At 39.8% G+C, this 27,622-nt stretch overlaps 1 protein-coding gene across 1 annotated transcript in view; it reads left to right on the plus strand.

Annotated features, from left to right (window-relative positions):
• Positions 1–27,622, plus strand: part of C12H12orf75 (chromosome 12 C12orf75 homolog) — a 98,868-nt gene that overhangs the window by 14,070 nt on the left and 57,176 nt on the right. Inside the window, exon 2 of the mRNA XM_067010023.1 lies at positions 8,886–8,937. Within this exon, the coding sequence (XP_066866124.1) occupies positions 8,886–8,937 (52 nt within the window). The remainder of the gene's footprint in view (positions 1–8,885; positions 8,938–27,622) is intronic.

Raw genomic sequence — 27,622 nt, forward strand, 5'->3', positions numbered from 1 at the left:
CTTGCCTTGGTTACTGGCCAGCTGTTTACTTAGCTTCTCTAATCTACAGCTTCCTCACTGATAGGGAGACGATAATAAAAGTCCCTGCATCATAAGCTTTTTAAAATAATTAAATAAAATTATACATCTAAAGTGTAGCATTGAATCTGGCATACAGTAAGCTCAATAACAAAAGCTACTAACTGATGTCCCAAATGCATGTGGGTGTATAATTGATGATATAATAAATTTAATTTTCTTGTCTAGAGATTCTAGATATGATTCATCTAAACCTCTGGGGGAAGGTTTCTAGATATTATTACAAAACACGCCAACCTGGAAGCAGCAAAATGCAATACAATATCAGGATTAGATTCAGCGGTGAGTAACAAAGACCTCAAATCACCATGGCTTAAACAACATAGAAATTTCTCCTTTACATAAAAGCCCAGAATTGGCAGACTAGGGCCGGGATAGCACTTTACTCTGCGAGGTCCTCAGGGATCTAGGTTCTCTCTAATTCCCACCCCCAGCTTTATTGTGGTATAATTGACAAAATTATATATATTTAAATTGTACAACTTGATTATTTAATATATGTATACATTGAGAAATGAGTACCACAATCAAGTTAATTAATACATTCATCATGTTACACAGTTACTTTTTTTTTTTGGTAAGAACACTTGAGATATATTTTCTTCTTTTTTACTTTTTTTTTTTACTTTTATTTATTTATTTTTGGCTGTGTTGGGTCTTTGTTGCTGCGCGTGGGCTTTCTCTAGTTGTGGAGAGCGGGGGCTACTTTTCATTGAGGCATGAGGGCTTCTTATTGTGGTGGCTTCTCTTGTTGCAGAGCACAGGCACTAGGCGCGCGGGCTTCAGTAGTTGTAGCCCATGGGCTTAGTTGCTCCACGGCTTGTGGGATCTTCCTGGACCAGGGCTCGAACCCGTGTCCCCTGCACTGGCAGGTGGATTCTTAATGACTGAGCCACCAGTGAAGTTTGAGATATATTTTCTCAGCATATTTCAAGTATACAGTACATTATTATTAACTATAGTCACTATGAAGTATATTAGATCCTCAGAACCTATTCATCTTATAACTAAGTTTGTACCCTTGAACCAACATCTCCCCATTTGCCCCAGCCCCAAGCCCTTGACATCCACCATTCTCCTCTATTTCTATGAGTTTGACTTTTTTGTTGAGTCCATATGTGAGTGGAATATACAGTATTTGTCCTTGTCTGGCTTATTTCACTTAGCATAATGCCCTCCAGGTTCATCCATGTTGTCACAAATGGCAGGACTTCATTCTTTTTTAAGTGAATAACATATCTTTAACTATTTCACGTTTACTTTATCCATTCATCCATCCACAGACAGACACTTAGGTTTTTCCTCTATCTTGATGCTTCACCATACAGAGACTCCAAAGGTCACTTCATGATGCAAGAGGGCTGCTCAGCTCCATCCATCAAATCTAAATTCCAGGCAGGAGGAAGTAAAAAAGGGACAAAAAGGAAAGAGTATAAATGGTGCAAGCCTGCCTTCTTTTAAGGAGGATTCCTGGAAGCTGTCACATGACACTTCCACTTAGATCTCATTGGCCAGAACTGAGTCACATGGCCTTACCCAGCAGCAAAGGAGGGTGAGGAACCCAACCTTTCTTCTGCATTGCCATATGCCCAGCCACAAATCAGGTGTTCTATTACAATGGAGGAAAGGGAAAATGAAGATTGAAAACAGTCTCTGCCATGAAAACCTATCTTTCTCCTCATGATATTTAGTATAATCAGGGACATGAAGTGAGGTCCCTAAAACTTCACTGCATTATTTTTAATAAATTCAATAATAAGTCCCAACATTATGCTTGGCACTGATATACATGCCATAAATCTCGGCACTGGGGATACAGAGAGAAATAGGGAAGCGTTCCTCCCCCAATAAAAATAGTACAATGTTTTAGGTGCTGTACAAGTGGTGGTTACAAAGTGTTACTGGATTTGGAGGAAGGAATGATTAAACCTTCTGGGGAAGAGGGTCACAGGGGGTGTCCTGAGGAGGCCTCATAGAAAACAACTTTTGTTTGGGACCTTCATAGATAAAGAGAACCTTCTTAGAAATGAGCAGATACAAGCCCAAAGCCAACTGCTGGGAGCATTCGCCACTGTAGGCAAGGGATGCTTGGCTCAAGAAAGTGCATTCAAGCGAAGAGTTAGAGAGAAAGGGAATGGACAAGGAGAACCCTCCCCCTCCCTGCTTTGTGCACCCCAAGGAACCAGAAGGAAAGAATGGAATACAATGATCATTCCTTACTTTCAATGATGAAACTTGGCTAGACCACTTATGGCCCTAGCCCAATTTTTTCCCCCTGAAATATTGGATACTTTTCACGAAGAGCTAACTTATCATAATGTGAATGGGGCGGAGAGGTCCTTTTTAGAGACAGATTAAAAGTATTAAATTGCAGACTTAGCTGATGCATGCACAATATGAAATTTCTGCTGAAATAATAGAAAATAATCTCATTGAGAGAGTAATCAAAGCTCTGGGGGAAAAGCTTCAATGATGGCAATGAAATCAATCTCAGTTTATAATTACCAATGGGGAAATGGACTTATAAATTTAGCTAGCTTTCCCAAATCATGGGGCTTTATCGTGGAAGGAACTCAGATTTTCTCATTCCTGGCAATGTCGGGTTCCCTCAGTTACTAAGCCTCTTTTGAATATGGACATGGAGTTTTCTATACTGCATACATGGGATGACAACTTGAAATATTAATGGAGTAATCACAGTTCGGGCAGACAGAAATGGAATTGGGCGACCATTGAGGATCTGGTCTCAGATACGTCCCTGACCACTGAAAACTTGAACTTTCTTTGTACTATACCGGACCCAAGGACACCACTGGCCATATTCAGAACACCACCTGACAGCTACAACCTTATGGTCTCAAGGTCTCCCCTTGTATCGATGCAACCATTTCGGACCCCAACAAATCCTTACTTAACAAACACCCTTACTTATTGCCAGCTCCAATTATAATTCTTGATGAATAACTCACGTGACTAACTGTAACCTTGCGATTTTTGCCTTTATAAGCCTCCCCCATTTTGTAGTCTGGCAGAACACAATTCAAGTGCTTCTTGAATCTGTGTCCTGGGATGCAGTCCCAACAAACCCCACATAAACACCTTTTAATTTCAATCAGGTTTCTGTTTCTAAAATTCTGGTTAACCCATATAACGTTTCAAATTCCAATTTGTTTTCTATTTTGTTCCAGCATGAATACATTCTAACATAAGCTCACATGTACAAGCTGAAAAAAGACCTATAGTTAACTGTGAAAAATGTCTTGATAAAGCTTTCATCATGCATCTGGGTAACAAATTAGTATAGATTGTGATGCTACAAAACCATCACTATAAACGTAGAAGCAATCACATGTCAAAACTGGATTCAAAATAATTTGAAAACACTTCTTTCTAAAAGAGCACAGAATGACTCCATTTCATCAGAATCTAGGGAAGAAAAGATAAAGTATTCAGCCATCCAAGGCACTGCTAAATGTGACATAACCCTCGCTGTGGTTGGGGTGGGAGCTTTTGAGAAACCTGGAGTCCATCCAAGAGAAAGATACAAGGTGCCGTGTGCAAAATATGCTGCTCTCAGCAGGAAAAATAAGGGCAAAGAATAATTAAAGTAGCAATGGTGTTAGGCTGTTTTGTTCCATGTAAAGGAAGTATTTTTTTTTTTAGTACTAATAAACTTGAATGGCCTATTTTGAAATAATTTCACTATGTAATTGTCAAAGAAATGCAATAAAAGTTCCACAAACAATAAATGTCACCTTTAACTTATAAAACTTCTTGTTGCCCAGTGGTTTTGTATTCTAGATAGTTTAATTCTCTTTCTCTATCTTTTAACTTACTTTTAATTCCCTTCTGCTTTTGCATTTTTGCGAGAACAATTGCCATCTCATAAATCCGATACAATTTTACTCTCACTCTTTTGGACTTCCCTTAGGAACTTTTGGTTTTGACTCTTAAGAACCCACCAACCTCCTGGCCAGGGTCTTCCTCTAGCTGAGCCACACCTGGGTTTCCAGCACAAGAGGTTGAGAGGTGGCAGACTCAGCCTGAGGGGCTTTGTGTTATTAAGCATGCAGATCCTGGGTTTGAATACTGGCCCTGCCACTTTCTAGCTGTGTGACTTTGGACAGATTATGTAACCTCTCTGTGTCTCAGTTGCCTACCTCCGAAGGTTGCTAAGAGGATAAAATGAGTGCCTAGTGAGTGCTCAAAGAAATGTTAGCTATTATCATTATTGTTTCTAATACTCCATCAATATATTTATGTTTGATGCAAATGCTTCTTTAATGTTTTCTTTAATATAATGTGTCCTGAAGTGGAGAGTCCAGTTATTGAAGTAAAAAGATCTTGGTTTGAAGCTCAGCATTATCACATTCTAAATGTATGACTTTGGGCAAATCAGATTTTTGTTTTGTTTTTGTTCCTCAGTTTTCTCAACCATAAAATGTAAAGGGTGATGGAGAACAGGATAACTTCTCAGTCATTCATTTAACAAATTCATTCATTTAGCACTTTATATTCATCTCCAAAATCCATGTGATTGCTTTAAGCATATTATATTTTGTGTCTGCCTAATATTATCCCAGGTATTACTTTTTCAAGTGGAGTCATTCTTCAAGGGTTCTCCCACACCACCTCCTTCCCCCACCTCATATCAGCTTTCCCAAATGCTGAGCATTACCTCATAAGACTGAAGCCTCCCCTTCCAGGAGTTCTTAACCCTCCCGATGACACTCCCATGTACTAAGGAAATTTTTAGGTCCCTTGAGTTTAGCTTCAATTCCATTCCTTTCTCTCTTACTAAAGAAAGCACTTTGGAAAACAAGTGAATATGCAGTTATTAGAAGGATAATCTTGAATCTTTTAAAATTTAAAAACATAAGTGGAAATCATTAGAAAACGTGGTCATCTCTCAAATGACACAAGATAAATGAGACTGAGAACCACTGGCTTTCATGGCATACTGAGCAAGAAAGGGATTGAAAATGAAATGAAGAAGAAAGCCTTGAGCAGTAACTTCTGTGGTGCCAGGCTATAGTTGATGATATTACCTGGAATCAGGTCCCAGAGAGGAATCTTTCCTGACTTCCATCCAGGAAGTTACACTGTCTACCAAAAGTAATGGAATTTGATCTCTTCCCCTCCACACGGAGAGTGCCAAGGGTGTGTCCTCAAGAAAACGTGAAGAGAAACCATTTCCTTTGTAATAAAGAATAAATGGTTGACACCTTGTAGAGCCAAACTTCCTGAGCAAGTGACTGAAAACTGTATCTAAGATAATGCTTGAAAATGTCCATTAGCTGAGATCACGAATAAGTAGCCCATAAACCCAAAGCTATCAGAAAAAAGGAACTAATAAATATTAGTGCAGAGAGAAACCAAACTGAGAATAGAAAAATGATAGAGAAAATCCATAAAACCAAGAGCTGGGTCTTTGAAAAGATCACCAAAATTGGCAAACCTTTAGCTAGATTGACAAAGAAAAAGAGAAGAATCAAATAACTAAAATCAGAAAAGAAAAAATGGACATTACTACTGATCTGACAGAAATAAAAAGGATTATAAGGGAGTACTATGAACAACTCTACATCAACAAGTTGAATAACTGAAATGAAATAGATAAGCTCCTAGAAACACACAAACTACAAAGACCAACTCATGAAGAAATATAAAATCTGAACAGACCTATAACTGATAAGGAGATTGAATCAGTAATCAAAATCCTCACAAAAGGGCTTCCCTGGTGGCGCAGTGGTTGAGAGTCCGCCTGCCGATGCAGGGGACGCGGGTTCATGCCCCGGTCCGGGAAGATCCCACATGCCGCGGAGCGGCTGAGCCCGTGAGCCATGGCCGCTGAGCCTGCGTGTCCGGAGCCTGTGCTCTGCAACGGGAGAGGCCACAACAGTGAGAGGCTCGTGTACCACAAAAAAAAAAAAAAAAAAAAAAATCCTCACAAAAAAGAAAAGCCTAGGGCCAAATGACTTCACTGGTGTATTCTACCAAACGCTAAAATAAGGATAAATACCAGTCCTCCTCAATGTCTTGCAAAAAATCGAAAAGGAGGGAATGCTTCCAAACTCATTTAATAAGGCCATTGCTCAGATACCAAAGCCAAACAAAAATGTTACAAGGAAACTACAAATGGATATCCCATATGAATATTTATGCAAATATATTCAAAAATACTAGTGAACATAATTCAATAGAATATTAAAAGGATCATATACTATTAGTAAATGGAATTTATTCCTGCAATGCAAGGATGGTTCAACAAATGAAAGTCAATCAATGTATTACATCACAGAAACAGACTGAAAGGATAAAAAAAACTTGAAAAATTCAACATATTTTCATGATACAATAACTCAACAAACTGCTTCAACATAATAAGGTCCATATATGAAAAGGCCACAGCTAACATCATACTCAATGGTGAAAGACCGAAAACGTTTTCTCTAAGAGCAGGAACAAGGCAAGGATACCTGCTCTCGCTACAATTATTTAACATAGTATTGGCTGTCTTAGCCAGAGAAATTAGTCAAGAAACAAAAATAAAAGGCAAATTGGAAAGGAAGAAGTAAAATTATCTCTCTTCCAGATTCATAATATTACATGCAGAAAACTAAAGATTACACACACACACACACAAAACTGTTAGACCTGATAAACAAATTAAGCAAAGTTGCAGGATACAAAGTCAATGCACAAAAGTCAGTTGTGTTTCTTTGCACTAACGATAAATAATCCAAAAAAGAATTAAATAAAATAATCCAGTTTACAATAACATCAAACTGCGTATTATTTACATATGGTACCCAAGGTCTTACACCCTATTTTCTTCGGAGAAATGACCAGAAAATCTGAAGTTTAATGCTTTCCACTTACGAACTTACCTAAGCCCTACTAAAATGGGGCTGAGATTTCTGAATTGCTTCTCTGCTTTGACAGAGCTTTGATTTTTAATCCCCATCTGTTTGGTTCCAAAGTTCATGCATTTTCTTTTATATCAAATACTTGTCTAGTTGGATGCAAAACTGGAAAAAAAAAAAACCATCTTTTCTGATACTCATACGATTAATGTTGCTGGTGTATCAGGACCAAGGAATAGGAAATTCATAACAAATGGCCAGCAGTAATCAACTTTAAAGTGCTTGAAATTGGTTGGGAGAAATTTTCATAATCCAGCAAAACTTTTCACTTACCTCCTTTACCCTTTCTAGCCAATGTTTAAGATATAGAAAACATTCTTTAGTCATTGTATTTGCTTTTATATTTACTTTCATTACCATCACTGAAACATCTTGCTCCTGCAAATAGAATTTGAACAACACCAAGGCATAAATAAGTCTCTGGGGGTTGATCTGGGAGCCCTACCGTTTAGAAATTGTTTCTATGAGAAAACATGTTCCAATTCCAAACAAACAAATTGGAACACAATGCTTTTGTACATTGGACATGGCTGATTTGTACCAGGTTAAAAGCATGGATTGGAAGTAGGGTTAATTGAATTCTAAATGCTGGCTCTGCTTCCACCTGGGTTTGTCATCTTGAGCAAGCTTCTAAACCACTCTGAACCTCTGTTTCCTCTTTTCTAACATGGGGGAAATAATAGTACCTACTGCAGAGGGTTGCTGAAAGATATGAATGATATAATGTATGTAAAGCACATTGTAAAAACTCAAAAATATTAGCTATTATGATCATGTTCTTAAGGTGCCCTTTAGACCCCAGACTACACAAGTTGGGAACTAGAAAGATCAGGGCTCAGGCCCAGAGTCCCTTCTAGCATGAAATCCAGTGGTTTATTACAGAGAGATTACTATTACTGGTAAGGATTCCTTGTATCAGTATAACCTTGGAAAGTTTCACAACATTCTGTATCTGTGTTTTCTTCTTTAGGATAGAGGTAAGTAATAACAAAACCTGCCTCTCCTTTTTTTTTCCTTCCAGTTTTATTGGGATATAATTGACAGGTAACATTGTGTAAGTTTAAGGTGTACAACATGATCATTTGATACATGTATATATTGTAAAACAGTTAACATAATAAGGTTAGTTAACCCCTCCATCACCTCACATAGTTACCTTTTGTGTGTGTGTGATGATTACATTTAAGATCTACTCTCTTAGCAACTTGCAGATATATAATACACTTCTGTTAACTATCATCACCAGGCTGCACGTTGGATCCACAGAACCTATTCATCTCGTAACTGGAATTTTGGACCGTTTCACGAACATCTCCCCCTTTCCCCCACTCTCAGCCCCTGGCAACCCCCTGTCTATTCTACTGCCTATTTCTATGAGTTCAAAAACCCACCTCTCCTTAACTCACAGAACTACTGAGAAAATGGAGGAGATGATCTTTGCTCTCAAGGTCTTTGAACTAAACAATGCCATGATTAAGGTGCCATGAATCTCAGACTTGTGCAACTTTACACATACCGTCCTTTTTCTTTGGTGAGTAAAAAGGTGGGAGACCAGACCAATTCACAAGCTTCAGTTGCATTGAAGAACTTGGGAAACAGATTGACTTGAGGTCTGGTCATAGCTCTGACCCTTGCCTGCTATGTGACTTTGAGCGAGTCACTTAATTGCTTAGGGGTAATATCAGTATTTACCTCAGAGGGCCACGCTGAAGATGAAATGAGATGTTACACATGGCACACTTAACACGGTGTCTGACACAGGCTCGGTGGTCAGAACATTAGAGATGATGAAGATGGTGATGATGATGGTGGTGATTTTGTTGATTTACTGCTTAAAATGATCTACACTGACATATCACAGCTGTTCATTTTTCTTTTCAGAGGTGCTGTTGCAGCCACAGGTGCTTAAAATACAGACCTGAACTCTCCAAAGGTATTCCCTTCTCTATTTTCTAACATAGTCTTTTTGAAATTGTTGCCCTGGTCAAATTACCTTGTTGGTTCCATAACTACTTTTTGTCCTATAAGCCACATAATTGTTAAAACAGAGAGAGAGAGAGAGAGAGAGAGAGAGAGAGAGAGAGAGAGATGATGCTAGACCTATCTTTCCACATTTTCTTTTTTCATTGAGTTTCATGAATTTTCTGCTTGTTTTAAAGAAGTAATGCTGTTAGCAGAGTGTGCAGATTGTCATTTTGATGGATCTTTGTAGTATTTGACAAGATTTGACAAAGAGTTTTCAAAAACTGTTGGGTTGTCAAAATTCTAGTCTGTCCTTTGTCAAGACCCATCATCGTTTATTATAAATCAGAGACTTGTCGGATAAAAGCGTTGTCATAGCAGGGGCTGTCGGTCTGCGCTCCTCAGGCCCCCTGTACCACCTTCGACCTAAACAGCCACAATTTTATATCCTGGAATTCCACATAAGATTTCACTTGAAAAGAGGTTGCACAGCTAAAATATTCATGCTTTTTTACGTGCATGTCTTCCTGTAGACTTAGACAGGAAGTATATTTTCAGACAAGAAAAAAATTATAATTAGTCATCTTAGTGGGTCAGAAAGGTAATGGAGAAGTGACGAGAAGTATAAGGGGAAAAGGGAGGTAAATAAAGACAGATAGACAAGGCACATTTGACTAGGAAAGTGAATTTTTAAAACACTTTTTATTTGATATAAGGGTAACACATCCATGAGATCTGAGTTCAACCACCAGCTCCTTGAGGATATGAGCTGGGTTTTAAATTGGGTTTTGTACATCATTAGGAATTGCAGAGTTCAGGTATGGCCAGATCCAGAAGCTCAAAAACATTACTTACTGGTCTCTTTCTTTTCATCACTCTGCTTTCCTATGTTGACTTCATGTTCAGACAGGATTTTGCCAGCATCAGTGATGACTGCTGCCATGGTCCCTAGCTAGTGATCCTGGGGGTGGGGGGTTAAGGTGTGGAAAAGTACTCTACTCGAGCTTGACCCTCATTAGCCTGACTTGAGTCATGTGCCCATATCTTAGCCAATCACTGTGGTCAGGGGAATGAAGTACTCTCGTTGGCCATTTCTGGGTCATGTTCATTGCGAGAGCTAGGGCCAGGAGGTAAATTCTATTCGATGTATGTGGACCTGAGAGTAAGGAAGGGGTGTGACCCCAGAGGAAAATTAGGGTGCTCTTCCCAAGAGGCAAAGCAGTTGATATATATTACACCCTTGAGGCTACTTCACCTCTCTCCTCTGGTTCACTCCCAAAATTCTCAAAAGGAAATATTGTAAAGAAGGAGTTAAGATACCAGTTTTTAAGTAAGACAGCCTGTGTTTAAATTCTGTTACTGACACTTGCTAACTTGGTGTGTCCCCGGACAAATGACTTAACTTCTTTGAGCTTCATTGGTTGCTGAGATTCAATGAGATAAGGCTAAAGCAACACTGGGATGCTTGGACCTAGTAAGAACACAACCAACGTTATATTTCACAGAAGCCCTGTTAACCGCCATCTACCTAATTCATCCGTCTGATTAAACTTCACTCTCCATTCTCTCTTAAAACATACAGATAGACACCCAGGACACACCTATGGCTTTCTGGACACTTCTGTTCCCACCTTTTGAGTTGCAACTGTTCCCAAACCAAACCTGTATATCCCACCTGTGCTTGTTATAATAATAATTACATATTTATTACTAAACCAATGTCATAGAAGTGCAAAAGAGAGTTGTTTCTGTGAAATGTCTTTTGAATGCTTTATGAATGCTCTGGAAAGATTTGATAAAAGTGAATTACTAAAAAGAATTGCTACAAAATTAGAGATGGGCAAAACTAGTGTCAAAGATTGGGAGAAATCGTAAAGTTCTAGAAGGATTCTGCCCACAAAATGGTTTACAAATGTGGTTTATTCAAGAAACATGGTACAGAACTCTAATCACAGACCTTTCCTTTACTCAAGTAAAAATTTTGGCTGTAGTGTATCATGACTGTTGACTGTATACACAGTTATGTATTTTAAACTTAGATAATGCCTAAGGTATCTATGAGCTATTTTTTATGATTCCATGCTTCAGTTATTTTTTTAACTGACTAAACAATAACCAGTTCTAATTGCTTTATATAGATAGAAAACGGCATCTGCTGTATTATTATTATTATTATTATCACTAGGACTACTACTTCACTCATTGTCATCATTTTTTAACCTCCCATTCACTCCTCAGCCATTTACAATCTGGCACCTATACCTATCACTCTCCTGGAACTCTTGTCTAAGAAATTTGTAAATGCAACTCTTTACTTATTCTTTAAACATTACAGTTTCTCAGAATTCTGCCTCCTCTGAAATATTCAGACTCCAGGGGACTATTTCCAAATGCCTCATGAAGCTGAAGAACTAGCAAATCTAATCAGTCTATTTGGGATCCAATTTTCTGTATTATCAGTACCACCACTGACGGCCCACCCGGGTCATGGGGTCCTTGTCCACTGCTGTAGGACACCTCTGTTGTCCCAAGTACCTGCACAGGCTTCTTTCATGGTCTCCAACCTTCCAGGTCCCAGACTCACACTCACATACTCTGTCTCCATTCCTGCAGCATGTCCACCATGCCAGGGGTCTCCAGAGCAGAGGGGTCACTTCTGCCACATGCCGGGACCAACACCCTAGACCTTGCTGTTGAGCCTATGTCTCCTGTTCCCTCTGGAGAGCTCTTCCTTGGGCCTTTGTTGCCTTTCTCTTTCAGTCCTGAATTCAGTCAGGACAATCCCAGTGTCCTAGAGTTTTGTAGGGAAAATTGTCAAAGTCATTAAGATGAACCAAAAGAGTACTATCTGTCTTCAGTGAAAAACAAGGTGTTTTCTGACACATCTTTCTGGATTATCTGATTGTATGGGAGCTCTGTGCCTTCTGCTGTCTTTAAGGGATTTTATAACTGTAATTTGAAGACAGCTAATAGCAATGTAAACTATACTTTTCCATGGATAAAGGCAAATTCTCTCTGCTGTAAGGACAATTGTTTCCCCTTCCTCACCCAAAGAAGCCAGTTTTGCACCTATTTCTAAGTTTATCTTTGCACTCACGATTGACATATGTAAGTGGGATACTTTGAATTCTCTTTTGAACTGATTGCAACATCTTATGGCTACTTAATTAATTAATGAGTTAACTAACTAAAATCTTTGACAAATGTTCATTTTACGTTTGTATAAGAGTCATGGTTATACCATCTTTACAAAATTATTCATTCTTTAACAGCTTTTAGTACCCTTGATCCTCCAAAGGGTAGCCCTTGTCAGGCCAGAGTCCTGTTACACCCTCCCCTGGGACAACAGGTAACAACTCTCCTTCCATTTTTACTGGTAGGAGAAGCCACCTACATAATTCTTCCCAGAGCTGAGAAACTCCGCACCAAGATGATTTGCTGTTTCCATTTGGAGAAGCAGCTGACAGCTCTTACATGGCAACTTCTCTCTCTCAGTTTCCTTCTAACCGGGCTCCTCCCTACAGGAGTTCACAAACTCATTTTTCACATTCGGCATGAACCTGTTCGTCTGTATCCTCGTGTCATCCTCCTCCATCTACCCACTCCCTAGATCTTTTGGAGTGAGGACATGTCTTTTTCATCTTTGTGGTCTCCATAGTGTCTAAAATTGTGCCTTGCATATAGTAGGTGTTCAGAAAATGTTTGCTGAATTTATATCATATTATAGGATGGAGAAAAAAATGGCAGTCAGTTAGAGCAAGGATCTTAAAGTATAATGTTAGGCTGATAGAATTTTAGAATTAAAAGGAACCTTAACCATCTTCTAGTGGATATGAGGAGAGGAAAACTAAAGTGGGAGTAGTAGCTGTCTACTGACAGTCGCTTCAAGTGTACCTTCATAATGCCAAGGTCACTGGCTCCCTCCCTGCTCTAAGGGACCCACATGCCCCTACAGACCTATCGGGCTTTTACTGCATTTGAATCAAGAATCGGCCTTTACACAAACAAGGCCAAAACTTTGTATCATTTCAAATCTGGGACATACTGAACTAACAAGGACAGAGTGATTATAAGCCCAAATAATAACCTGGCACTTGCCATGCAGGGAATTCTAGATAAAGAGAAAAGTATTCTGTAATACCTTGAGATTCCTTTTTAGCCAGCACTCAGTGATCCCACAGGAGATTAAAAATACCACCAAGATTTTTTTTTTCATGAAACTAACCCACAATGTCATCAATTTAAAGTAGAACACACAGCCCTGGCCATTCTTCTGAAATTGATTTTTACAACAGCAAAATTTAAGAACAGTGCTGTACGTGGGCATACCAATAAGGTTTGGTCGTTATAGATTTGTAAATGAAATAATATAGAATAAATTAATGAGCCCCATTCATCTCTGGGAGTGTCAAGTTCAGAATCACAGACTTTCAGAACCGCAGAGCTAAGACGATCTTGGATTTTCCAGTTTAACACCAATGAGAAACACAGTGTTTACCTCTTGTAAGCATGTTCCAACATCAAAGGAGGAAGAGAAACTGACTCCCCAAAGTAATAACTATCGTTAACTGAGCACCGTCAACATCCTTTAGCCGAAGGAGCGTCTTCAGTCCATCAGAAACACACCTGTGGTTGAACCGGCTGGGTTTACTGCTCACGGCAGCCAGGGACACCGCACACCATGGAAACCATGGGGCATCTCAGTAAGGGGTATTAGAAGGAAACTATGACAGGATTTGGGTGTTGGTTGGGTAATCTTGGGGAGGGTCTGATAAAGCAAGAGCCCACTCTAGATTGGGTGCTCTCAGGAAGCAGAGACAATACCACGATTGGGCATTTCAATAAATCTTATCTCTAGGCAAGGCAGACCAGAGTGGGGCATGAAGCTGTATGGTAATGGGTAAGGAAGTAGCAGTCACTGATTTTAGCAGAGAGGGGGGATGTTTGGTATTTTGTGGACTGCATGCAACCTTCATTTGTCCTGCTTTATCATGGTCTCAGAGTGGCCTTGTCTGATGTTAATATCCTGTGAGATGGTTTATGTCCAGCAGGAGAGCACACCAGTGCCCGAATATCAAAGGCTGCTTTGTCAGTATTAACTATGCATTGAGTGCTTCGCACACATTATTTCACTTAAACCCTACAATTCTATTAGGCAGATATTATGAGTCTCATATTACAAATGAGACATTAGAGATTCGGAGAAATTAACGTTAGCAGTGAGTAAAGGGCAGGCAGAGTCAGGACTGATATAAGCTGGGTGGCTGGAGGTGCCAGTAATAAAGGCTGGGAGATTGGGACTTGGGAGGGATGAGTGTTCCTCAGCTGCGCATCTGCCCAGGGCTCTTTGGAATCTCTGTAAACCAAAGAAACCCTTCCCTTCAGGTGGGTGAAGGCACTTGGTCATTAACTAACAAAGATTAATTTCACAAGAAGCCCATGTAAGTGTCCAATAATTTACTTGTGCGTTTTAAATTGGGTGTGTCTTTAAAATGTAAAAAAGGCAAACATTAACTCTCAGATCTACTATGCTGTACCACTTCCGGCTCCTTGAGAAGTCGTTACTTATTTATTAAGAAATACTCTCTACCTCCAGCCGCATTCTTTAGTTTTCTTTCGAAAATAGCAACCAACATATGCTGCTTTCAGTTGTTGGAATGAATTAGTGTCGATTTACAGACTCAGTCATGGGAACCGTTCCAGGGTTACTCACTCTAAGTAATCTGTTAAAGGTAGGTAAGAAATGAAATGAAAGTTGATTTTTAGAAGTTCAGCCAGAAAAAGGAAAAATTAGTCAATGTGATAAATCTTAATTTGAAAAATACTTTCAATACTCCCCCTCCAATAATTCTTGAAATTACTCTGTCAATTTCAAAAGTATCCCCTACTTATAAATACTACAGATGCCTTGCTTTTGAAACACACAAATCTATATAATGAAGGATATGAATATGAATCTACTATGCTTAAAAAGCTAGAAAACAATTTCAGAACAATCATCAATGCTTTCCCTGAACTAATGTAACAAACTCTAGAGAAAAAAATTAAATGATTCTCAGTATCCTGAAAAAGAGAAAAATTTACTTTTAGATTTTGGCTGATGACTGACTGCAAATTTCTCTAACATTTATTTGGTTCTAGGTACTCCTTCTTTTTACTCAGTTGTTATAAAAATGCTCGTTTCAGCAAATGAATTTTAAAGAAAGGGCAAAGCAAACACTAGAGAAGGCGGGTGTTTCTCTTCTGAACTCTAAAAGGAGGAAGCACAATTTTCACTGCTGGTGATCACATTCTGAGAAACCCAGGGTTGAAACCTGCTCTTCGCTTTTGATATTTTTACTTTTCTTCCTTGATTTTCATCATGTACCTTCACTGCTCAAAACCTTATTTGAAAAGCTGTATTTTTTTAAACGAGATTTTAAAAAATTTTATTTTACTTTATTTATTTATTTTTGGCTTCATTGGGTCTTCGTTGCTGTGCAGGATTTCTCTAGGCGAGCTGGGGCTACTCTTCATTGAGGTGCGCGGGCTTCGCATTGCGGTGGCTTCTCCTGTTGTGGAGCCCGGGCTCTAGGTTCGTGGGCTTCAGTAGTGTGGCACACGGGCTCAGTAGTTGTGGCTCTTGGGCTCTAGAGCGCAGGCTCAGTAGTTGTGGCGCACGGGCTTAGTTGCTCCACAGCATGTGGGATCTTCCCGGACCAGGGATAGAACCCGTGTCCCCTGCATTGGCAGGCGGATTCTTAACCACTCCGCCACCAGGGAGGTCCCTAAATGAGATTTTAAAGTCATAAAGAGCAAAAAGGTATACAATACAGAGAAATATGTTCTCCTGTTCCTCAGTCATTTAATTCCCCTTCTCAGAGTCAATCCATGTTTTCAGTTGGTTGTGTATCCCTGCCTCCAGATGTTTTATGCGTTCACACATAAATATATATTTGTATGTGTACATGTATCAATTTCTTCTTAAAAATAACTTTATATTTTGAACTAGTTTATGAATCACAAGAAGCTGCAAAAATGGTATGGAGAGTTCCTATGTACACTTTACCCAGCTTCCCCCCAAAACATCTAGCATAAGCATAGCATAAGCTCAAAATCAAGAAAAATGACATTAATATCATTGATCTAATACTACCAACTTAGATACAGACCTTATTCCATCCTTTTGTTTTTATCCATCCTATTTTCATATAACTGCATATTCTAATTGTATTATTATAATATAACATTATCTTAGCATAACAGCATTTATATTCTATTTAGCATCTTGGTTTTCTACATTTAACAATATAACTTGAAAATTGTCTCATATCAATACATAAAGCACTTCTTCATGCTTTAAAAGACTGTAGGGTATTACTACATGGAAAATCAGTTTAACCAGATTTCTGTGAAATGCTTTCAGGTTGTTCTCAATCTTTTTACAATTACCAACATTTCTATAATGAATAATTCAATACATGTGTTATTTGTACATGTGTGATTATATCTGTAGGAAGAATATTCAGAAGTAAGGTGAGGGGATAAAAGGCTATGTGGATATGTAATTTTGATATTGCCAGATTAGTCTCCAGGAAGATTTATCAATTTACATTCTCCCCAGTTTTGTGGTAGAAAATTCCTCTTTCCCGAAACCCTCACTAAGATAGTTTACTAATCTGATAGAGGAAAAAGTATATCCCAATGTGGATGTGATTTTTACGTTTTAGGTTTAGCATATTTTTATACGTCTAAGGGCCATTCGTATTGTGTTTATTGCCAATGTATTGTGTCTTTTCCCGTGTCTGCTAACTAAATGTAGAGAACTCCAGCGGATTCTCGGTGGAGGATTTTGAAGGCCTGAGGGATGCAGGGCCGCAGGTGAAAGGGGTCTGGCTCCTGAATGACCATGTGGAAGGTAACCTACCAACCAATAACATTCTCAGTGTAGGCTTCATGTATCACGCTACTGAGATTTGAGAGTATTTGTTGAAGCAGCTAATGTTATGTTAACCAGTCCTGAAAGAATACAGATGTTGGTAACAGCAAGATATGGGGTAGGCGTTGTGTTACCGTGTGCTTCTATGTGGGTGTCTGATCCAACTGGAGGTTTGGAAGACTATTGAAACTTATTTGTAGCTCACAAGGTTGGGGAAACCTGGAACTGGAAGCCTGGGACCATCCTGTTGGAGTCCCTGGAGAGTTATTTCAGACTGAACAGCTTAGACCAGGGCACGTACCGCTGGAGCGGGTGAGGAAACATGGGCGAGAACAACTTGTCCAGTAGGGGATGTGATTTCCAAAAAGGTGGGTAGATAGATAGTCTCCTGATGGAGGCTAGAAGAAGGAGGCATCTCAGAAACGATGGCAGACTCATGGCCAAGGAATAAGATGGGAACACGGTGAATCCATGGAGGAGCCCCTGTGAAGAGTTTACATGGGATACTTGTCCTTTTGTCGGTGGGAAAAGTAGTATTTAGCAGACAGTTTATTTTATTTTATTGTCTAAAAAAATTAATTTATTTGGCTGCGTTGGGTCTTAGTTGCGGCAGCTGGGATCTTTCGATGAGGCACACGGGCTTCTCTTTACTTGTGCCATGTGGGCTCCAGAGCATGTGGGCTCAGCAGCTGTGGCACGTGGGTTCTCTAATTGTGGCGCGTGGTCTTAGTTGACCCACAGCCTGTGGGATCTTAGTTCCCTGACCAGGGATCGAACCTGCGTCCCCTGCATTGGAAGGTGGATTCTTAACCACTGGACCACCAGGGAAGTCCCGGTAGACAGTTTATTTTAAATAAAGCATTTTATTTATTATCAGCTATTTAAAATCTTTTATGCTCCCCTCTAGTAAATCCTGCTACTTTTTTCCGAGTTAGTATTGAGAAGGGAAGTAATGGATAAGGTCCTAAATGGAAGCTCCATATTTATATGCACTTCCTGGTCCCTGCAAGGGGAGTGGGTTGTAGACATAGCAATCACCCACGTTTGGGCGAGAGGGGCTTGGAGCCCATGAATTCTTATCTGTGAACAGCACCAAATAAGCGCATGGAGCCACAGTGAGTGACGATCAGTGGGAGGACCATGAAATTTAGAGGCACAGTGATCAGGTGATCTCTCAGGCGGGGACGTAATTCAAGCCCCCCCATCCCTTCCTAAATAGATGCATAGACTAGAAGCACAGCTACGTCTACACAGAGCTGTTAATAGTCATTATCTCTGGGCTATGGGATTGGGAATGGGAACAATTTAATATTCTACTTTTGCACATTTCCAAATTGTCTTAATTTTTACAAAAAATTTAATATTTTGATATTGATGAGGTAAAATGTGGCTTGAAAAGTAAAGGGAAGGTAAACTCCTAGAGACAGAAAGTAGCGTGGTGTTGCCAGGGGCTGAGAGGGGAAACAGAGAGTTGCTGTTTGATGGGTATAGAGTTTTGCAAGATGAAAAAGTTCTGGAGATTGATTGGACAACAATGGGAATATACTCAACACTACTCAACTGTACATTTAAAAATGGTTAAGATGGTACATTTTATGTGTATTTTACCACAATTTTAAAGCAAGTAAAGGGATTTTTTTAAGATTTCAAGAAGCAGAATTTAATTCGCCATTGGAACGTAGCCAAGATCCAGATAAAAAGCCTTCCAAATATTTAATGACCATGTATGGTCAGGCCCTGAGAAATTATGATCATCTGAAAAATTTAAGCCTTACACTTCTCAGTGAGGGAAAATGAGAGCCAGTCAAAATACCCATGGCCATTTTTCATGAAAATGCCTTTGGATATTGACCACAGTTTTAAGATATGGAAGGAAGAAATCTAGAGTTTGTTCTGAACATCATTGTTCCTCAAAATCCTGAAATCGTGAAGTCAGATAAGCTCTGATGTGCAAAACTTCATAGATCAGTTTATTGTTATGGATACCCTACCAACTAGATTTCTGAGCAACGATTATATTACCAGGGGTAAAGAAGGTTAAAGGTAATTTCATAATAATATAGAGGTCAATTAATCAAGAGAACACAATAATCTTTGATGTTTTTAAGGGTCATGTGCCTATCCCTATTATTCTAGTTGGAAGCCACCAACAAAGCCACCTGCTTGAAGTGGGGATAGGAGCAGTTCTTGCAAAGCAAAGAGACCTAAGTAGAAAAAACAATAGACGTTTATTACAAAGATGTTTGTTTTGACCAGTCCAGGGATGTGGATGAGACATGGTACAAAATATTTGACATTAGAATGTTCTGGGAAGTCCAGGGGGTATCTTCAGCAAATCTACACAACACCCTTTCTTTTCTGCACTCAAGGGTGTCCAGTATTGGCATTTGTGGAAGAAGTGAAGAAATTTGTGAAGCTGTCTATTTCAATTCTAAAGTTGACATTTTAATTTGTTTTTATTTTCAGGGACAAGTCAAATTATTTTATGATGGGAGAAGTATGACTGATAAATGATGCATTTGATATAAACTTTTTTTTTTTTTTTTGTGGTACGCGGGCCTTTCACTGCTGTGGCTTCTCCCGTTGCGGAGCACAGGCTCTGGACGCACAGGCTCAGCGGCCATGGCTCACGGGCCCAGCCGCTCCACGGCACGTGGGATCTTCCCGGACCGGGGTACGAACCCGTGTCCCCTGCATCGGCAGGCGGACTCTCAACCACTGCGCCACCAGGGAAGCCCTGATATAGCCTTTTAAAAAATCATTTGGGGCTTCCCTGGTATAGCCTTTTAAAAAATCATTTGGGGCTTCCCTGGTATAGCCTTTTAAAAAATCATTTGGGGCTTCCCTGGTATAGCCTTTTAAAAAATCATTTGGGGCTTCCCTGGTGGCGCAGTGGTCGCGAGCCCGCCTGCCGATGCTAGGGGACGCGGGTTCGTGCCCCGGTCCGGGAAGATCCCACATGCCGCGGAGCGGCTGGGCCCGTGAGCCATGGCCGCTGAGCCTGCGCGTCCGGAGCCTGTGCTCCGCAACGGGAGAGGCCTGTGTACCGCAAAAAAAAAAAAAAAAAAAAAAAAAAAAAAAAAAAAAAAAAAAAATCATTTGTTTAACAAAAGACCATATGCTTTCTACTGCTCAAGGATAGTGACATTTTGCAAAGTAGAGTTCTTGGATCCTTGATTATGTCACATTTCTATTACTCTAAACCTATAGCTTCTAGATGTGGTTTGCATGACACGTTGAAGGGAATCCATGAGTGTATAGTGAAACAAAAAGCATGAAAATGTTTTTCTTGGGTTCTATTTCAATTTTTATCTGATACCAGCTGCACAGCTTTATTTCTATATTAATTTCTCTGCCTTTAATGTGCTTTCACATACATTGACTCTCGGTAATTTAATTCAAAAGGTTTTCTCCTGCTGCAGATTGGAGGAGACACTGAACTTACACTGTGGGGACTTGGAGGAAGCACCAGTCTTTGCATCCAATGCAGTCACAGTGTCGCTGGTGAGGGTACACAGTCCGCACACAAAGAGGGTATAATAAGAGATCATTCCCTTCAGCATTTTGGAATTCTAGCTTGCAGGAATGTTTTGAAATTCAGCCTCATATTTATTTGAGGGCTTAATGGGTCCCTTGAGAAAAATAATAAAGAGACATTTGGAACTGAGGGATGGACATGGAAACATTTGCTTTCTTCTGCAAGTACTTTCTGACTCTCTCTTTTTTATAAATAACCCTCCTTGTTCCAAAATAGACTATTTCCCCTTGAAAAATATTTGTCTGAAAAATGTGATTTGCTAAAGTGAACTTTTTTTCACTGCTGTGGCCTCTCCCCGTTGCAGAGCACAGGCTCCGGACGCGCAGGCTCAGCGGCCATGGCTCACGGGCCTAGCCGCTCCGCGGCATGTGGGATGTTCCCGGACCGGGGCACGAACCCGCATCCCCTGCATCGGCAGGCGGACTCTCAACCACTGCGCCACCAGGGAAGCCCTAAAGCGAACATTTTATTTAGGAAAGAAGTTGCCTAGAAAATTGTTCCTGCCAGTGTAATTTCCATTCTATTTTTTAAATTTTTTCTTTCCTTTTTTAAAATGATTTTTAAATTGAAGTATAATTAATTTACAATGTTGCGTTAGTTTCAGGTGTACAGCAAAGTGATTTAGATATATATATATAGATATATATATCTATCTTTCAGATTCTTTTCCATTATAGGTTATTACAAGATATTGAGTAAAGTTTCCTGTGCTATACAGTAGGTCCTTGTTGTTCACTTATTTGATATATAGTAGTGTGTATATGTTAATCCCAAACTCCCAATCCATCCCTCCTCCATTCCGCCTTCCCCTTGGCAACCACAAGTCTGTTCTCTGTGTCTGAGAGTCTGTCTCTGTTTTGTATACAAGCTCATTTGTGTCATATTTTAGACACAAGTGATATCGTATGGTATTTGTCTTTCTCTTTCTGACTTAATGTCACTTAGTATAATAACATCTAGGTCCATCCATGTTGCTGCAAATGGCATTATTTCATTCTTTTTTATGGCTGAGTAATATTCCATTGTATATATGTACCACATCTTCTTTACCCATTCCTCTGTTGATGGACATTTAGGTTGCTTCCATGTCTTGGCTATTGTAAATAGTGCTGCAGTGAACATTGGGGTGCATGTATCTTTTCGAATTAGAGTTTTCTCTGGATATATGCCCAAGAGTGGGATTGCAGGATCATATGGTAGTTCTATTTTCAGTTTTTTTGTTTTTTTTTTGTGGTACGCGGGCCTCTCACTGTTGTGGCCTCTCCTGTTGCAGAGCACAGGCTCCGGACACGCAGGCTCAGCGGCCATGGGTCACAGGCCAAGCCGCTCTGCGGCATGTGGGATCTTCCCAGACCGGGGCATGAACCCGCGTTCCCTGCATCGGCAGGCGGATTCTCAACCACTGCGCCACCAGGGAAGCCCCTATTTTCAGTTTTTTAAGGAGCCTCCATACTATTCTCCATAGTGGTTGTGCCGATTTACATTCCTACCAACAGTGTACGAGTGTTCTCTTTTCTCTACACCCTCTCCAGTATTTATTATTTGTAGACTTTTTAACGATGGCCGTTCTGACTGGTATGAGGTGATACCTCCTTGTAGTTCTGATTTGCATTTCTCTAATAATTAGCAACATTGAGCATCTTTTCATGTACCTGTCGGCCATCTGTATGTCTTCTTTGGAGAAATGTCTGTTTAGATCTTCTGCCCATTTTTTGATTGGGTTGTTTGTTTTTTGATATTAAGCTGTATGAACTGTTTGTGTATTTTGGAAATTAATCCCTGTACAGTAGCATAGTTTGCAAATATTTTCTCCCAGTCTGTAGGTTGTCTTTTTGTTTTGTTTATGGTTCCCTTTGCTGTGCAAAAGCTTTTAAGTTTAATTAGGTCCCATTCATTTATTTTTGTTTTTTATTTCCATTACTCTAGGAGATGGATTTCAGAAAATATTGCTGTAATTTATGTCAGAGTGTTCTGCCTATGTTTTCCTCTAGGAGTCTTAATAGTATATGGTCTTACATTTAGGTCTGTAATCTATTCTTTCTAAATGACAATAAATTTTTAGCAAAACCCTTTTTTTTTTTTTACCACTTGGTCACCTGCTATTTTTGCATTATTATATAACTGTTTCAGGCTTGTATATCTTTCATCCTCTAATTCCAGGGAAGAAGGTGGATTTTAATTTCTTTGAATATCCTTCAGTGCTTAGCACATCACTCTGCATATAATACATATGCAATGAGCATTTGCTTAATGAATGAATAAATTGATGAATTAATGACTGCTAAAGCTTAACAATTTTGAAGCTGTCTGTAAACTCTCTTTTCAATTTACAGTGGATTATGTTATAATTTGTTTTATAAGAAAGCAATCTGTAAGTAGGCATCTCATATCCACATTTAAAAAATACTAATGACAAAAAGGTAGGACAAACTTCTTGGAATAGAGAGAGATGCTTCCCAAAGTTAAAAGTGTGAAATGTGAAGAGTCTTTGGAAACAATGGTGGGAAAAGAAGAAAAGGAAGCTTTTTAGAGAAACTGATGATCAGCAGGCATGATGCTTAAATGAGGGTGAGGGAGCAAATTGGGTTCTGAGATTCAATTTCCAACGTGTGGGTGGAGGTTTACCTCATAGCACCAAGGAATTCTCCAGACACCAGCTGGTATCCTACAATGCAACTCTGTTCGGACACTATCTACCTGGAGACAGCATCAGATCAGGTTAAGGGTTCAGTCCTACAAGACTGCCCAAATCCCCTCCCCCTTCAAGATTGTTACCTGGACTTCTGACTGATTAGCTATAAATCAGAGGTTCCCATGACTCCCACCTCAGATTTGATTAACTTGCTAGAGTGGCTCACAGCACTCAGAAAAACATGTTCAATACTAGATCACTGGTTTACTATAAAAGGATAGATTTCAGGAACAGCCAGATGGAAGAGAGGTGTAAGACAAGGTATGCATCCAGGTTCCTTGCCCTCTCCAGGAGCACCCCTCTCCCAGCACCTCCAACCTGGAAGCTCTCCAAACCCTGTTCTCTGGGGTTTTATGAAGGTTTCATTACAGAAGCACGGTTGATTAAATCATCGGTCATTCGTAATGGGTTCAACCCCGAGCCCCTCTTGCCTCCCTGGAGGCTGGAGGGTAGGACTGAAAATTCCAACCCTCTAATCACATGGTTGGCTCCAATGGCAACCGACCCCCATTCTTAGGTGCTTTCCAAAAGTCACCTCTTTCACGTAACAAAAGACACCTTTATCACTTTTGACTCAGGAAGCTCCAAGTGTTTGGGGAGCTGTGAGCGAGGAACCATGGAGGAAGACCAAATGTATATGAGAAATACATTTGGCATGTGAATGACCAAATATATATATTTTTTCTTTTCCCTATACAACAGGGTGCCTCGTTGGCTTGCTAAGAAGTACATTTTATTGGATTCTGCAAATAACAGAAACCTCCATTTGGTAGCTTAAACACATAAGTTTGTTTCATGTCTGGGGGAGGCTGTGCAGAACTGGTACTGTGGCTGCAACTTGTCTCCAATGGTTCCCATATGAGGAGCATTCAAATCACTTGGACACTGGCGAAAAGTCAGATTTCTGGGCCCAGATCACAATTTACTGAATCAAAGTTCTAGATGTGGCCACTGGGAATCTGAATATTGAATTGGTACCACCTGCTGTTCTGATGGAGGGTGTTGACCTAAAACAAATAGACTGCCAGTTATTTCTCCAGCAAAAATGTTTTTTGAGGGGGATCACCAAAGAATTGCAATCCAGACCCACAACCATGGCAAGCCCTATGCAAGTCCCCACATAGCAAGAAGAGAACTCTTTTAAAGAGTTTTCCGGGAAAAGGAAGTTGGGAGGGCAATAGTAAACAAAGAGTCTATTGGAGGAATTGAAAATTTGAAGTATAGTGGCTTTTCACTGGCTGAGTAGTGACAGTCTCTCATTGGCTGAGCTCTTTCCAGGCAAGAAGAGGAAGTCTTTCTACTTCCTGTTGGGCTCTACGCCTGTGGGGTGTAAGAGCGCCCCCTTCTGGCCTCCGGGCTCTCTTTTAATTGAGGCTTCTGTTTATGAAATTTTACAAGGGCCTGAGTTGAGAATCTGTACCTTTCTAAATTCCTACCTGCAGGAATTTCTGTCCTGAGATTTCTTCTGCAAGCTTGTAAAGTTGCTTTGATCTCTAAATGGCTAATGGCAGAGTGTTAAGCCAAGAGTCCAGCATGGAGGAGGAAAAAGGAAAGCAAAAAGCTAGTGTTAAAGCTAATTTCTCAAAGCTATAATCTAAAGAGAAGATCCTTGTTCTTTGGCTAGTAACAATGGAATTTTACCACTGAGGAATACTAAAGAATATTCCATTTGGCATTGACTCAGCCTATTTCATTAGGACCTATCAAAATGATAAACGATTATAGTTCTTAATAATAACACTCAATAGGATGGACATTGACAATCAAACTTTTCAGGAGGGAACTAAAGCAGTAAAAATTTTGCTTGATTTATGGATCTTTTCATTTAAGTAGGAGAGACAACGTAATTTTATGTGTGGGGCGTATAAGATGGCAGATAGGAATTTACTTTTCTAGTCTCCATCCCTGTAAAAGTAGTTTTAAGGCTTTTTTCTCCTTGAGCTATAATGTTTCCACCTCCAAATTTCAATTTAAGTTGTTTGTTTATTCCCCATCATGTATTCTCCTTTATTACTTTCTGTGTACATAGTGCTAGCAAGTGTCAACATTGCTTTGAGACCTGGTACTAACAGGATAATTAGAAGAACTTGCATCTTGAGAGAAAGTGCAATTCCTTTAATTGAGAAATTATACTAATGGACTTTTATCTCATTTTCCTAGTGCAACAGTCCCTAAAACTGGTTGACGATTAGAATGCCCTGGGAGGCTTTTAACATAATTTCCACTGTTGATTAATTAATTTCAATTACAAAAGTAATATGTGCTTTTGGTTAAAATAACACAAAAAGTGCAGAAGGGTAGAAAGTGGAAAGTAAATCCCCTCTCCTCCACTTTGTACTTCCTACAATAATCCCACTGTTAATATATCATTGTGTATTGCCTTTCAAAAATGTTGATACATATTTATATATATTTTTTTCCCACAAATGTGACCATTCTATACCCACCATTCTGCAGTTTGCTTTTCCAGGCCACTGTCTCCTGGACACCTTTTTTATGTAGTATATGTAGCTCCACTTCAGTCTTTCAAAAGAGTATGTTTTCCATTAAAAGGACTCTGATTCATTGAATCAGGGGAGGCCCGGGGATTTGTGCTTTTCAGAGAAGCTCCCCCATTATTTGTGATGTAAACTAATCCATGAACTAGCATTTAGAAACCACTGTTTTAGCTCAGGTGGCAAAACATGTTTTAAGATATATCATTTCCATGTTGGGCTGAAACTTTGTTGCATCAGGATTAGAAACTATGTTGACCTTTCCACTGCCTGATAAGAATGAGAAATGCAATATACAGCTGCCCCCAAAGAGATTTTTTTAAAAAGACAAACACAGGGCTTCCCTGGTGGCGCAGCGGTTGTGAGTCCGCCTGCCGATGCAGGGGACGCGGGTTCGTGCCCCGGTCCGGGAGGATCCCACATGCCGCGGAGCGCCTGGGCCCGTGAGCCGTGGCCGCTGCGCCTGCGCGTCCGGAGCCTGTGCTCCGCGGCGGGAGGGGCCACAGCAGTGAGAGCCCCGCGTACCGCAAAAAAAAAAAAAAAAAAAAAAAAAAAAAAGACAAACACAGTCTCCAATATGCACAAGGAAGAAAAGTTTCCTAGGCAACTGGTGGCAAGTCTGGAAGATAATGAGTGGAATTTATCATAAGAATAAGGAAACGTTTTTACTGAGAGAGTGTCAGAGTGAAGTGGTCTCTAAACAAGGTACTTACAGATCTGCATGCAGAGCCCAGAATAAACAACTGATAGTCGTAGATAGATAGTTGAATGGTGGCAAAGTAGTTAAAATTAAATACTGCCCCCCCCCCTTAAAGCTAAAAGTATTTTTCTTCTATCAAAATCATCTTTACCTTGAACTTGGGTCCTGGTGAATTGCCTTAAGTAATTTTTCCTATCCAGGGATAAAGACTTCATTTTTGAAAAATGCTATCCAAAGCCTTGGGTGGAGGTTTTGAATAGTCCTCTAGGAAACAACTAGAAGTCAAAAAGCCTGCCAAGAAGCTTCTCTGGGGCTCCCTGCATGAGCAGCTTGTCATCCACTAGCAGTGAAATGTGTTTTGCTGTAGGGTGAATCTTGGCTGGTCAAATTCAGACTTGTTAAGAACACTAATTAAAGTAATGTAAATTGGAGTCCATTTTATCCCTTAGGAAAGATTATGAATGGTGTGTGTTGGGGGGACCTGAGACTATTGGGTCCATTAAATTCCTTAGTTTAGAGGAAAGGACCTGCCCCTTCAACCAGAACATCTCCCAGCTTGTGACAAGTGCTGGACATGATGAGTTCCCAAGGCCTGAAGATCAAGCTTTATTTTAACCACATCACAGTTTCTAAAATGAAAAAAAAAAAAATTAAACAAAACTCAAAAGATCTTTTAAGCTTAAATTTTTTTTTGCCAAACATATACAGGAACAATTGGAATAGAAGCTGAGCACTTTCAAAACACACGGAGATTCCAGTTTGGATTTTATCAGCCATGGGACTATCCCATTTTGGAAATTACTCCTTTAAGCATTCAAACTGGGACTTCTCTGGTGGTCCAGCAGTTAAGAATCCACCTTCCAATGCAGGGGATGTGGGTTCGATCTCTGGTCGGGCAACTAATCCCATGCGCCACAACTACTGAGCACTCAGGCCACAACTAGAGAGCCTGCATGCTGCAATGACATGCCGCAACGAAGATCCTGTGTGCTGCAACTAAGACCCGACACACCCCCCCCAAAAAAAAACCAAACAAAAAAAAAAGAATTCAAACTGCATGAGAATGCATATTGTACCTCTGATAACTATGGAAGAGATGCATATTTTAGTTTGTACTTCTAGATTGGTTTCTGAAGACGTACCCATTAATTTATGTATTTATTAGTCACTATATAAGTTATATTCCTTTGGTTATAGTTAGAAACCAAGTCAGGTTAACTTTAAAAAAATGGGATGTGTTAAAAGGAAATGACATAGCTTTAGAGAATCAAAGGAGGAATTTGTCACAGATAAATGGATAAATAATAGCAAAG

This window comes from Kogia breviceps, chromosome 12, assembly GCF_026419965.1.
Source record: "Kogia breviceps isolate mKogBre1 chromosome 12, mKogBre1 haplotype 1, whole genome shotgun sequence".
Lineage (NCBI taxonomy): Eukaryota > Metazoa > Chordata > Mammalia > Artiodactyla > Physeteridae > Kogia > Kogia breviceps.